Source organism: Heterodontus francisci, chromosome 5 (genome assembly GCF_036365525.1).
Source record: "Heterodontus francisci isolate sHetFra1 chromosome 5, sHetFra1.hap1, whole genome shotgun sequence".
Taxonomy (NCBI): domain Eukaryota; kingdom Metazoa; phylum Chordata; class Chondrichthyes; order Heterodontiformes; family Heterodontidae; genus Heterodontus; species Heterodontus francisci.
The window spans coordinates 144,884,192-144,898,977 of record NC_090375.1 but is presented as its reverse complement, the minus strand read 5'-3'; the positions used below and the strand labels follow the sequence as shown (position 1 = coordinate 144,898,977).

The following is a 14,786-nucleotide window of genomic DNA, read 5'->3' as shown; positions in this document are numbered from 1 at the left end:
AGAGGCCAGGGTGAGGGGTCCAGGTAGAGGGAGAATACTGGAGGCGGGTGAATGGGTCTGCTGGTCGGGGGGAGGACTCCTGGTCAAAGAAGTGAGCCCGGAGGCGGAGGCGACGGAAGAAGAGCTCAACGTCATGCCGAGCGCGAAATTCATTGAGGTGGGGGCGTAAGGGGATAAAACTGAGTCCTTTGCTGAGTACAGAACGCTCAGCATCAGAGAGGGGGAGGTCAGAGGGTATAGTGAATACACGGCAAGGGGTCAGATCAGAAGGGGTGGGGTCAGAGGGAAGTGAAGCGGAAGGAGGATCTGGAGGGGCATTAGTCCCCATCAGCTGCTGGAGCTTGCGTTCCTTAACACCTGAAAGGAAGAAAAAAAGTTTTTTGTTAATGCGTCGGATGAGACGTAAGATGAGATGAAACTGCGGAGTAGAACAGATTTGAGATAAGGTGAGACGGTGCTGCTGGAGAGAGAGGTCCAGTGTGTGCATATGGCGGCGCATAGCACTGAGTGTGGATCTCAGGATGCGGCGAGAGTAGCAGTCCGAGGAACGTTGTATTTCTCGGAGATACCTGTGATCCTGGGTGGTTTCAAAGCATGATGGGTGAAACTGCAGTTGGAATCCACGTGGAATCAGTCGGAGCCGGAGACAGTCACTGAGGAAGGAGATGTGGCTGTGAAAACGAGTTTTGGTAGATACCTTATCAAACACCAGGAGGGAAATAGAAAGCAATGAAGGTGAACAAGGTAAAAGAGACAAACGAAAATCCCGTCGGAGAGAAGAGCAGAACTTCTTCAAGGTAGGCATTCCTGGAAGAGAAGTGGCAGTGAATTAAACACTAAAATAAAAGCAAAATACTGCGGATGCTGGAAATCTGAAACAAAAACAAGAAATGCTGGATTCACTCAGCAGGTCTGGCAGCATCTGTGGAAAGAGAAGCAGAGTTAACGTTTCGGGTCAGTGACCCTTCTTCGGAACTGACAAATATTAGAAAAGTCACAGATTATAAACAAGTGAGGTGGGGGTTGGGCAAGAGATAACAAAGGAGAAGGTGCAGATTGGACCAGGCCACATAGCTGACATGTTTACCTGGTTACTGATACTGCCACTCATATGCTCTTTTTTTATCCCAAAAGAAAATACACCGATCAGGTTTCTAAAATAAAAAACAAAATTATCAGTTTATTATAAAACAAGACTTGACCAGTAATGAAGCAAAGCATTAACACATCGATTTAAATATGAAAGTTCCCTTTTTAAATTCCCCACACACAAACTCACACACACACTGGAAAAAGTACAGAAATTCACTCTGCTGAGGTCTGATATGAAAAAAAAGACAAAATTACTTTGGCCAAATACTTGCTAATTCTTGGCGAAAAAAGAAAGGAAGTCCCTTTTTTGGTCTGGCATCTGGGTATATGGAGACGGGTCACTAGGATTGTTTCAGAAGCAGTCCGTTCTGGAGATGTCAAGAATTATTCTAGTAGGCTTTCTAGGAGACATGTGGCATCAAGCTTTATCTGCCAGCACACACTGGAATCGCAGGAGTTTTTTTTCAACTCCTCAGGAGCTATACGGCACCAGGTTTTTTTTTTCCCACACTGGATCTTGGCTGGTTTCTACAGAAAGGTAGAGAAGGAGGTGAGCTAGGTGGTTTCATTTTTCTTGGCAGGAAAACACCAACTGTCTTCAAACAGTGCACACTAAAAACTGAAAACAATGTTCATGCCCCAAACAGTGAGTCGACCTTCTGACCTCCATAAACCTTGACATGTGGCTTCTCTGTAACCATTTTTCTTTCCAGGTCACCAAGAGTTCTGCTGTTTTCTGAGCCCAAATTGCAGGTGGCTTCCAGCACAGGTGGCTTTCAATCAACATCTTGTCCTGTCGGTGAACTTGGTTTAAAAAAAAACACATCCATGGAATATTTTCAGTTTTAACACAAGTTCTCCAAAAAAGATAAAAATATTAAAAATCATGGAAGCAATACCTTGAATCAACCTTCCCTGTTACCACATCACAATTCAATCAAGTTAATCAGATACGATTTGCCTTTGACTAATCTGTGCTGGCTGTCTTTGACCCATGCCTTTCCAAATGAAATTTTGTCCCTCCTAATAATTTCCAATAACTTTCTACCACCGATGTTAGGCTGACTGACCTGTATTTTGTTGGTTTTTCCCTCTCCCTTTCTTGAATAATGGTATAGCATTAGCAACCCTCCAGTCCTCTGGCACTCCTGCTTTATCCAGTGAGGATTGAAAGATTATGACCAACGCCTTTGCGATTTCTACCTTTTGCTGTTTTCAACAACCTAGATGCATTCCGTCTGGACCAAGTGACTTAACAACTTGCAATAATTCTCATCTGTTTAGTATATCTTCATCTATTATTATCCTGTCCATAACTTCCCTCTCTTCTTGTGAAGACCGATGCAGAGTACTCATTTAATACTTTAGCCATGTCCTCTGCCTCTACATGAAGGTTTCCTTTTGGGTCCTTCATAGACCCAACGTTTTCCCGAGCTAACCGCTTGCACTTTATCTGTTTATAAAAATGTTTTAGTGTTCACTTTACTGTTGCCTGCTAATCTTTTTTTCTCAAAACCTCTCTGCCACCTGTATTAACTTTTTCACTTCCCTCCTATTATTTCCATAATCATCTTTGTTATTAACTGAATCTTGCTCCTGACATTTGTTAGCCTCCCTTTTTTGTTTTATTTTAACTTCTATCTCCTTTATTATTAGGGTGCATTGGCTTTGGACGCTGTACCTTTTCCCTTCAAAGGAAGATGCCGAGTTTACATAAGTTGTTAAATTTCCTTTTGTCAATAAAATTTATTGATTAGCCCCACTTGCACATCTAACCAATTATTGTGTTCTGGGTGACAACTTGCCCTTTCACTTCCTTCATTATGCATATTAATGCATGATGGGACCCATTGGGGAGGCAGTGGCGTAGTGGTAATGTCGCTAGGCTAGTAATCCAGAGCCCAGGCTAATGCTCTGGGACATGGGTTCGAATCCTGCCACAGCAGACGGTGAAAATTGAATTCACTTAATAAATCAGGAATTGAAAGCTAGTTTAATGGTGACCATGAAATCACTGTCAATTGTTGTAAAAACCCATCTGGTTCACTAATGTCCTTAATGGCTTACATGTGACTCCAGATCACAGCAATGTGGTTGAGTACCCCTGTTAACTGCCTAGCAAGCCAATAGTTCAAGGGCAGTTAGGGATGGGCACATTCCACAAATGAATAAAAATAATAGTGTGGTTGAAGGAATATTTATAATTATATTTTATAATTTATAACTAACGGAACCTTTGAGCTATAAGGGCAACCTCATCCCCCTCCTCATTCTCCTCCCCCTCGTTCTCATTGCCGTTCTCATTCTCTTCCTCCTCCTCTGCCTTGTTCTCATTCTCTTCCTCCTCCTCCTCGTTCTCATTGCCATTCTCTTCCTCCTCCTCCTCATTCTCATTGCCATTCTCTTCCTCCTCCTCCTCGTTCTCATCGCCGTTCTCGTTCTTCTCCTCCTCGTTCTCATTGCCGTTCTCGTTCTCCTCCTCCTCGTTCTCATTGCCATTCTCGTTCTCCTCCTCCTCGTTCTCACTGCCGTTCTCGTTCTCCTCCTCCTCCTATAGTGAGGGCCTTTTGTCATCTTCCATCTCTAATCTTTTCTGCTGCACAATATTGTACAGGATATAGCATTCCACTATGATTCTGGACTCCCTTGCTACCGAGTACTGAAGGGCACCCCTAGACCTATCTAGGCATTGGAAGTGCCTCTTCAACATCCTGATGGCTTGCTCAGTGACACACTTGATGGTCATGTGGCACTCTTGCACCACATTGCAGTTCCTCAGGTATCCTGAGGTAAATTTGAAGCGGATATCCCTTGTCCCACAAGCAATAGCCCTTAACGTTCTGTGTCCTTGAACTAAAAGTTGCATTTTACTCTGGGACTGGATCGTCCCAGAGATGCTGTAAGTGTACGAGAGTATGCTTCTGGCCGGCAACATGTCAGAATCCATGAGCAAAAGCATCATTACCCTCATCTACAAGCAGAGGAAATGAGAAATTGACAGCCTATTTCACTGCTTAATGTGGACTACAAAATTCTGTTCGAGGTCATTGCCAATTGGGTTAAATTTGCTCTTGAATTGGAGATTCAGCCCAATCAGATCTGCACTGTAAATAAAAGCAAAATACTGCAAATGCTGGAGATCTGAAATAAAAGCAAGAAATGCTGGAAATACTCAGCAGGTCTGGCAGCATCTGTGGAGAGAGAAACAGAGTAAATGGATCAGGTCAGACTACCTGAAAGTGCTGGGGATATGGTTCAAAGGGGCCGGGTCGTGCGGCAAAAACTGGAAGGAGCGTATAACCATGGTGAAACAGAAATTGGGCATGTGGGTGCGACGCTGCCTCTCCACTGGTCATCAGGTGCGAGATGCTCTTAGTATTGCTCTATGTGGCACAGGTTTGGCCCATACCCTGCTCCTGTGTCATGGCGGGCACCCAAGCCATCTTCCACTTTATCTGGAGATTGTAAATGGACAGTGTCTGCTGGGACACGATGTACAAATTTCTAGATGAAGAAAATAAAAGGTACCCAATGTCACCTTCATCCTAATGGCCACCTTTGTGTGCAGCTGCATCGAGCTTTGCATGGGCCCCCGGTACGCAAACACCAAGTGTCACTACATGTTGAGGTTCTGTCTGTCTGCGTTGTGACAGATGGGTCTGGCCACGTGGCCATGGAATGCTCCATTCAGTTGGACCATGCCGTTCCACCTGTCCCTTGTCGAAAAGTTTGTGTAGAAAAACATCTTTCACTACAAGTCAATCAGGCAGTGGTCTACATGCAACGTCCTCAAGGCCCTGCGGGAAAGAAAGATGGTGGATCCTGTCAAAAGGTCTGCTGAACACACTGTCAAACTCATTTGGCAGAATGTCTCATCGCCAGAACTTTTGAACAAGCACCAAGATGTAGCTTTGGTGGGGAGATGGGTCCTCCCCATTTGATCTTTCCTGCACACCCAAAGTCAAAGTCTCACCCCCTCCACATGCTGCCCTCAAGGCGACTGCAGTGGAGAAGAGGCCGTCACCCACTTCCTTCTGGAATGCGCCTTTGCAAAGCAGGTCTGGAAAGTGATGCAATGGTTCAGCTTGAGCAGCTGCGTACCGCAGGACTGAGTGCTCTGCATGTTGTTCCCAGGGGTGCACATCGAAATCAACAACTCTTGGAGGACAATCAACTCAGTGAAAGAGGCTGTTTGGTCTTCCCAAAATTTGCTGGTCTTCCACTGCAAAGAACTGTCAATAGTGTGTCACAGACTGGCATATTCCAAGGTCTAGGACAATGTGCTGAGTGATGTACTAAAGCTTGGAGCAGCCTTCACAAATGCTCAATTGGGAAAGGCCACTGTGTAAGGCCCTCCTGACATAGTACACCAAGGGGCTGGAAACTGTGTAATACCCCTTGGGCTGAATGCACTGGAGAATATTTGACATGAATTATAAATATAACCTGCAAAGGCAAGTGTGGTGAGGCACCTCATGTACTGCAGTGAAAGAAACTGATCTGTATTGCACTTCATGTAATGTCAAATTTGTACTATTATGCAATGTACTTATAATTTATTCATAAATTTAGTAAACTTTTTGGAAAAAAGGCTTGATGCCCCACTGGATCTGCACCCGTATAGAATCAAACTCCAGTTGCTGTGAGACAGCTTCGCCTGGCAGACCTGCTCTACTTTATTTGGACTTAGGTTGGGCCCTGACTCTGGACTGACACTGACAATTTAGCCACCTGTGCAAAGCTGAAATCACTTTGCACCAGCCTTCATTCCAAGCACTAGAACTATAAATATGTACTCGTACATACGTCCTATAGCTATAATTTCAGTGATTACCCATTGGAGTGGAGGTCATATCTGTCTAAGGACACTGTTTTACATGGTATGTTTGGTATTTATAAAAAAGTTTTTATTTGACTAGTAAATCTCTAGCTATCAGAGAAACAAGATTTCAAAGCTCAAGTATGCCCTTTCGTTGACAACCATTTTGAGCTTTCAACATGCAGTTCATCAGGATAAAGGTAATCATTTAGGATCTGAGTTTAATCCTCTCAACTGAGACAGAGGCTGGAATTTTATCTTAGACGGACGGAAGTCTGCCACAGACATGAAAGTCGGTGGCAAACCCGCATCCGCCTCACCCGGGGATCCGACCCGCATTTTGCTGGTTCCCGGGCTTTAATTGTTCAGAGGTGGGACTTCCACCCACTTGAGGGGGGATGACCCGCCTCATTGAGCTGTCGGCCAATCATCGGGCCGGCATCTCTTAGTCCCAGCAGCGCCACTGGGAGCGGTGACCACTGCTAGGACTGCAGTCTGGCCGAGGACATGGAGCCAGGAGCGAGGTGAGTAAGGTTTGCCTTGCCGGGCAGATCGGTCATGGCCCAGTGAGACAAGGGTTGTCGTTTGAGGGAAAGGGGGTGTCTTGGGTCCCGGGGGTGGGTTGGGAGGCAAGGGTGTCCCTCAATCGGGCATCTGGACGTGGAAAGGCCAGCAGGTCTCACTGGGCGGCCTTTCACGTCCCCAGCAGGCCTGCTTGCCACGGGTAAAATACCCGTGGAAGCGGGCGAAGGCCCTTAACTGGCTGTAAGGGCCTTGATTGGCCTGGGGTGGAGTGGACCTTTTCTCGCCCCACCCCGACCTCCGTAAGGTTGGCCGGAGGTGGGAGCAGGTCAGAAAGGCCTCCCGCTCAATTTTACACTACCCCCACGCCACCATCCAGCTCGCTGGGGTGGCATTAAATTCCAGCCAGAGTACCTTCCTTTAACCATTTCTGTTGTGATTACTTTACAGAAACATCAGTAAATTTTACTAAAGCAAAATACTGCAGGTTCTGGAAATGTGAAATAAAAACAGAAAAAATGGGAAATAGTCAGATCTGGCAGCATCTGTGGAGAGAGAAACAGTTACATTTTCAAGTCAATGACCTTTCATCAGAAACAGTAAATTTTATATATTCCCAGGTCGAGCACTTCTGAGATTGACTGACAAGAAACTAGAAAGAATGGGTATTGTCCAAGAGACACAGCGACAGTATGTGCTGCAGCAAGTCCTGCACCTGAGAGTCCGAGAAGAAGTTCGGAATTTACAGCTACTTACACAAGGTATAGATTACAGTCTTGGGTGGAGTTATTTGGCCAATGCTAAAGGATTCTATGAATCAATTGCTGTCACTCCTCCTTATCAGTAACTATCATTTAACAGCATTTTTAAAAAAGGATCTATTTTAAATCAAACGACGAATAGTTTTGAAATAGTCCAGTAATTATTTGTCAGGATTAAGGCAAAACCTTTATCTAATTTCTGTAACTGGATAAGGTTCATTGCAATGTACATGAATTATAGGAAGAAGTGAAATAAAAGGGTGCAACAATTATGCTCTTAACTAAATGTGATGTATGTTTAACCTTTTTATATCAGGTTTGTATTTAACAAATATTTGTGAAATTTCTGAATAACAAATTGAAAAGAATAGAAACTTTTACTTCATTTTTGTAATACTGAACTAATTGTCTTTAAATATTCACGGCATGTTTTAATCCCTGTATGGACTCACTCCATATCTCTAACTTCCTCTAGTTCTACAACCCCTTTCTCTACCCCCACCTTGGCCCACCAAACTCTGTTCCTCCAACTTTAGCCTCTTGCGCATCCCTTCTGTGCTCCCCACCATGGTCAGTTGTACATTCAGCCATCTAGGTTCTATGCTGTCCACTTCCTTCTCCTCCCTTAAGACCCACCTTAAAACCTACCTCTTTCAGTTGCCCCTCCTATTGTCTCCTTTGGCCATTTGTCCATTTTTTATCTGCTTTACACCTACGAAGTGCCTTGGAACATTTTTCTAAGCTACAGATGCAATATAAATGTAAGTTGTTGTGTTTGTGCATTAACATTAGTGTCAGCTATGGCTTAGTTGGTAGCACTCTTGTCTGAGTCAGAAGGTCAAAGTCCCACTCCCGGACTTGAGCACAAAAATCAAGACTGGCAGACAGACACTGTCTTTTGCATGAGACATTAAACCAAGGCCCCGTCTGCTCTTTCAGGTGGATGTAAAAGATCCCATACCAATATTTTGAAGAAGAGCAGGGAGTTATCCCAGTGTCCTGGCCAATATTTATCCCTCCATCAACATCAAAAAAGATTGTCTGGTCATTACCGCATTGCTGTTTGTGGGAGCCTTCTGTGTGGTTACCTACATTACAACAGTGACTATACTTCAAAAGTACTTCATTGGCTGTAAAGTGCTTTTGAGACATCTGGTGGTTGTGAAAGGCACCATATAAATGTCTGCTTTTTACATAAATGCAACATATGTTGATATGCATATCCTTACTAACTGAAAATCTGCCTCTTTAGAATATAGTGGGAAAATTGTCTTCCCGATGAATCATTTAATCACTATGTAATGTCAGACTAAAAACAATTACAACAAATATGTAGGAAGGATCATGTCAAACTACCATATGTCAAAAAGGACCATTATCAGTAGATACATTATTCTGTTAATAGTTTCCTTAACATCTGATATGTAGTGAAAGATTAAACCAACAGCAGTTAAATGTTAAATATAATTGTGGAATTATGAAATAAGACTTAATGCAGAATATGAGATGGAACTTAGGTAAACAATCTTTAGCAGCTATTGACATCAACAATTTAATGATGAATGCAATTTTTTTATTTTTACTTGCATGAAAATTAATCATACTTTGAGTTATAACAAGGTATCGATATATATTGAGTTTTTCTAATTTGCAACACTGTATCCTACATGCAAGGACTGTGAGGAAGGAGACGAAATGTCAGCTAATTCCCCAGCAAGAACCACGACCCAGGAAGTTTAAGGGAACTGTTTGTTCTTTTCCTTTTAGCAAGAAGAAGAAAGACTCCTAACTGATATATTTGAATCACTGAGTTATTGTCATGTGATGAGCCCCTCCCCATCTGTGGTTTTAAGCTGGTGTTTTCTCTGCAGCAAAGGAGAAGCAACTGGACTCTGACATGTGCAGACCTGAATGGGTCTCTCGCTCGGTCTCTGCATTCAGATTGAAAGCTTTCAAATTGTGCTTGTTAACTAACCACCTTTACATACTCTGGCTACAATCAGAAATCCCATTGGAGGATATCATCCACATCGGTATCTTCGGAAGACCCAACGAACCAGTCATCTACCTCTTTAAACTAAAAGCTTCAGGACCACCGAATTCAGCTTGAGGCGAGCCAAATCACCAAATAACACAGACTGTATACCCCTTTTTTCCTACGGACTCTAACTCAACCAATTTACCTTTCCCCATTCTGTAACCTATTTGTGTGTAATTGTGAGTGAAAGTTGGCGTGTTTATGATTTTTATTAGTTCAGTTTAGGTACAATAAAGTTAACCTCTTTCTTTGTTGAACCAATCGGACAGATTTTCTTGAGTTTTTGTTATGATCATAGCAAGTAAGTAATCAAACACCTACTGAATTGGCCAGTACATCCAATTTAAGAAAGGATTAAACCTGTTGTGGTCAAACAAGGAGAGGTAAAAGAGGAAAGCCCTTCGACCCCTCCTCGCTTGACCCTAACCACATCCAAAAATATGCAGTTCCAGCAGGGTAATGATTAGGAGCACAAACTCTGGCTAGTTTTGCGCTTCATGCCTAATCGGTTTTGAGCCCAGTTATGGTACCCCTACCTTGGCTAAGATCATAGAGTCATAAAGAGATACAGCACTGAAACAGGCCCTTCGGCCCACCGAGTCTGTGCCGACCGATCATCTGGAAATTGATCCTATTGTCTTTCTGGTCTTTGTGGTTCTGCTATTTTATTGGATGAAATTGCTAAGCCATTGAAGAGTGCCAAGAAGAAAATAAGGTGGTGGTGAAGTCTGAAAAAAAAAAAGCTGGTAAAAGGATGAAGTAAAGGATGCATTGGAAATTGGTTAAAAAAATTATGAAGGTAAAGAAAACAACCTTTAAATTGGGAAAATTAAGGGAATTGGATCACAGGTATACGTGAGACGAGCACCATTCGTTAGGAATTAATTGACCCTGGTCCTGATCTCAAGAAAGGTTTGTTTTGTTGAGTTATTTTGTTTCGAGTATGGAATTTTGCAACCAATTATCAAATTACAAAACATATTGGACTGAAATGTCTGATAAGTCACAATTGTTACAAGTTGTCAAGACTAAGATCAATACATGGATGAATTCCAGATTTCTTGCTTTGTAAGGCAAATGCTTGTAAATATTGTAACTGACATTTCAGGAATATTGCTGCATTTTTACACCAAAGACCTTCTGCTTGAGGTTTTTTTTGACATATAGATATATGTTTCATGGTTCGAATTATCTCTGTAGTTTTTATTTTCTACCAGTCAGCATTAATCCTCTTCTCACTTTTAAACAAAGAACTAGAGCCAAAGAGATTGCTGTCCATACACTGTTTATTCTAGTCATCATTTGTCCAAATGTCTTGAGGCATTGTGCTCAATGGACTGAGTTCCTATTAAAGGTAAACACCTTTTATTTAAAGGGGATTTTTTTGTACTTGCTACGTACTTTCAACAAGTTACTTGAATTTTTGAATAGATATGTGTATCAATACGGAATTGTACAGACTCACAAGGCCTCGGGTTGAAACTGTGATCAATTGTTAGTTGTTTGCAGTCACCTCTAAATCACGCTCCAGGCTATTTTGGACTCAAACTAGTGTCCCTTTGTAGCTGGGGGAAAAAAACTCAGAATTCCCCTACCTGCCACCATTGTGGGATCACCATCGCAACAGCAACTGTAGCAGTTCAGGGGGAAGGCCTACCACCACATTTTCAGGAAAAGTAAGGATGAAGAATACATATGGCTTTGTCAGTGTTGCCGACATCTAGAGAACCAATTTAACCAAAACTTAATTGGCCTCAGGATCCTTAAGAAGGGTATGTTGGTCAGAGTTTGTGCTGTATTGTGAAACTAGCAACCCCTGCTACTAGGCTGTATATATGAAAATTGGGTGAAGACCGGATTAAGCTGTACTGTGATTCTTCTCCTCGGTTAAATAGTCCACCACCACTCCATATCCAGGTTTCCAGATAAAGAATGGCCACTATTGCAGGTTCAGTATTGCTTATGATTTTCTTTAGTATTGTTGGCTCTAATTTTAATCATATAGAACATAGAACATTACAGCGCAGTTTAATTTAGTCTTAATCTCCGATCCATGAAACTTTATTCTTTGCACGCCCTCGTTTTGCCTTATAGAAATATATTTATTTTGTACATCATAAATGAAGATTTCCTGCAGATAGGAACAGGAGTAGGCTATTCAACCTGTTGAGTCAGTTCTGCCACTCAAATTAAATCATGGCTGATCTATATTTAAAGTCCATTTATGTTGTATTTGTTCCATATCCCTTGATACCCTTACTTAACAAAAATCTATTGATCGCAGTTTTGAAGATTTCAATTGACCCAGCATCTGCATTCTTTTGAGCGATACTTTGATTAGATCATCCTTCAAAGCTCAAAGGAGTGCAAGCCAAGTTTGTGCAGCCTGTCCTCATAACTTAACACTTTAAGCCCTAGTATCATTCTGGTGAATTTGCATGGGTATCCGTGCCAAAGCCAACATATCTTTCCTGAGGTTTGGCACACAAAATTGAATTCAGTACTCCAGATGGGATCCAACCAAGGTTCTATACAATTGAAGCATAAGTTCCTTTTTTTAAAAAAAAATTCCAATCCTTTTGAGATGAAGGCCAACATTCCATTAGCTTTTTTAATTGTTTTATGTATATGTGCACAAGCTTTTAGTGATTTGTCGATGTGGGCACCTGAATCCTTTTGCTTCTCCACACCACCTGGTCTCTTAGCACTAAGAAAATATTGTGATTTGTCCTGAATCCAAAGTGATGACCTCACATTTCACCCCGCCCCACCCCCATGTTGAACTCCACTTCCCCATTCATTTTAATTTGTCCATGTCCCTTTGTAACTTCCTCCTCCCATCCACACAACTTACTATGCCTCCTAACTTGTCATTTGAAAACTTGGATATGCATCTTTTTATCATTCATCCAAGTCATCAATTTATATTGGCCTGGATTTTGCAGTCAGTGACAAAGGAACAGCGCTCACCATTCTCTATGCTAACAGCTGCCCACATTGTTTTTGTGGGTTTTTGAACAGACTTGCGATCATTGGGCATTTGATCCAGGGTTGCATGCTATAAAAGAGGTCTGTAGCATATATGAGCAGGACAAGCAAAAGAGTGGCTCTTCAGCCAACCTGAGTTGGACAGAATCTCCCGGCAGTCCATATAGACTTATTCATAGACACTGCCCTATCCACCAGACTAGTGACGTCTTCAAAAAATTCAACCTGATTAGTCATTTATGACTTCCCCACACACATCTGTGCTGACTCTTTGATCAGCCTGTCCAAGTGTTCAGTCATTCAGTCTCTGACAGATTCAAGTTACTTTCCCACACTTGTAATGAAACTAAGAATTTTACCATTTCCCTTCATATTTCCTAATTTTATCCATATGGATTCAGTATTCATGCCAAGAATCCAGTGTGTTGATGGCATCCTTTACAAACACTGAGATTTCATCCTTTTTTGCCCCCATTTCTCTCTCTTTCTTTCCTACAAATATGGTAATGAAGATTCCCAGTCCTATCAAAGTTTAAGCCGCAACTCCATTGCAGCTACTATATTCTGTTCCTCTAGTTGTTAATGCTTTTAATCCAATTTTGTTTTGAATGCTTTATGCATTCACACCCATACCACTGAATCCTGTTTTTATGTTGGAGCATTTAACTTTTTTCCCCCTTGTTTCTGAAAGTTTATTGATCTATTTTCTCCTGCTACAGTCGTGTTTTATCTCACAACCTCAAAGGTACTTTCTTTCCCTTTTCTCCTCTGATAATCTCCTCACATGCTACCACTGCAGATGGCCACCCACTTCTCTCTCTCTCTCTCTTTTCTATGCTATGCATTCATCCTGAAGTGTCCAACACTGCCTATTGCACCATATGCTAGACAATCTAACCCAGAAACCTGTCTATTGAAGAGTGTGACTAATTGCTCCTCTTGCATATGGGTCCTCTGCTCCAGTGACTCAATTTTCCTACACTTAGTGAAAATGCCTGGACACACTGGAGAGATATGATAGCCCACATATCCTGTGGCATACACGTCACAAGAGCTCCATGTGGATCTAACTGCCTTGTAAAATAATTTTCCACTAGCATTAGACTCTCCCAAGCATTAAACTCCACTTACTAACCTTAATGCTGTTATTAATTATAGGCAAAAAAAAAAGCTCCTGGCCAATTGTTCCCTCAATGTTGAGCTTTCTCTAAGTATGATCTCTGATGTTAATCTTCATGCTCTCTGTGCTTTCATATTAAAATTGGCATTGCAAGGCTTGAGATTTGGCTTTTTGAAAGGGAAAGTATATCCAATATGTGCACATCATATCCATACCAGGACAGACTCTAAAAGTATGAGCATTTTCTTATTGTGACACTTTTAGCTGAGACGTTTTGAAGAATTATCATTCATAATGCCCCTCATGTCCCTATTCGGACAGCCTGATATTCTGGCCTTCCTTTGTGCCCCTTTTCAAGTCATAAAACTTCTTTTTGCACTATTTCCCTCGTCCTGAAAGTGGTCATCATGGGTTTAAAAAAAGATTTATTACCAGGCTTGCTCAGTCCAGGCTATGTTCTGAGTTGGGTCCTTGGACTAAAAGATTTAGTGCATTTCAGGAAATTGTTACCTACAAAATGGGCTTTGAATTATTTTTGTCATATTTTGTCAAAGATTTGACCAATTGCTGAAGAATTATTTGAGACTTGAGATATTTAAATGCAAGTTGAAGTTATGGAGAAACATTGAGAAAAATTAGCAGTATGCCCAGATTGGCTAATTTTCATCTATTAACACTAATGGACTTGGACTGCATGAATGACCCACACATTGGAAATTTGGATCTGTGCTATGTATGACTTTCCTACTATTTACATGAATAGTCAGAAAAATATGCAGTTCATAGCCAGATTTTCAGAATGTCCCACTCATGAATACTGTGTCCAATAATTACTCGTAACATCTTATTTCAGTTATAAAAGCAAAAAATTCTGGAAATACTCATTAGGTCATAGTCAATTACAGCACGTAAGGAGGCCATTTGGCCCATCGAGTACATGCCGGCTCTCTGCGGAGCAATCCAGTCAGTCCCACTCCCAGCTCAATCCCCATATCCCTGCAAGTTTATTACATTCAAGTACCCATCCAATTTCCTTTTGAAATCATTGCCTCCACTTCCACCACCCTCGTGGATATAGAGTTCCAGGTCATCACCACTTGCTGCGTAAAATTCTTCCTCACGTTCCCCCTGCATCTCTTGCCCAAAACCTTCAATCTGTGTTCCCTATTCCTTGTACCATTAGTTAATAGGAATAGTTTTTCCTTGCCTAACTTATCTAAGCCTCTCATAATCTTGTACACCTCTATCAAATCTCCCTTCAATCTCCTTTGCTTCAAGGAGAACAACCCCAGCTTTTCCAACCTAACCTTGTAACTAAAATCCTCCATCCCTGGAACCATTCTGGTAAATCTCCTCTGCACCCTCAAGGACCCTCACATTCTTCCTGAAGTGTGGTGAACAGAACTGGACCCAATCGTCTGGTTACGGCCAGGTGAGGAGAGGGGT

The 14,786-nt window shown here is 42.0% G+C and overlaps 1 protein-coding gene across 2 annotated transcripts in view; it reads left to right on the top strand.

Annotated features, from left to right (window-relative positions):
* The window catches only part of samd12 (sterile alpha motif domain containing 12), a 170,836-nt gene that overhangs the window by 104,392 nt on the left and 51,658 nt on the right, over window positions 1-14,786 (top strand). The window contains exons 4-5 of one of the 2 annotated variants that reach the window (XM_068032191.1): window positions 7,054-7,194; window positions 8,869-9,425. In XM_068032191.1, coding sequence (XP_067888292.1) covers window positions 7,054-7,194; window positions 8,869-8,876 — 149 coding nt within the window. In that variant the 3' untranslated portion in view covers window positions 8,877-9,425. Of the gene's footprint in view, window positions 1-7,053; window positions 7,195-8,868; window positions 9,426-14,786 lie in introns of those variants that run through there. The other variant, XM_068032190.1, reaches the window with a different exon arrangement.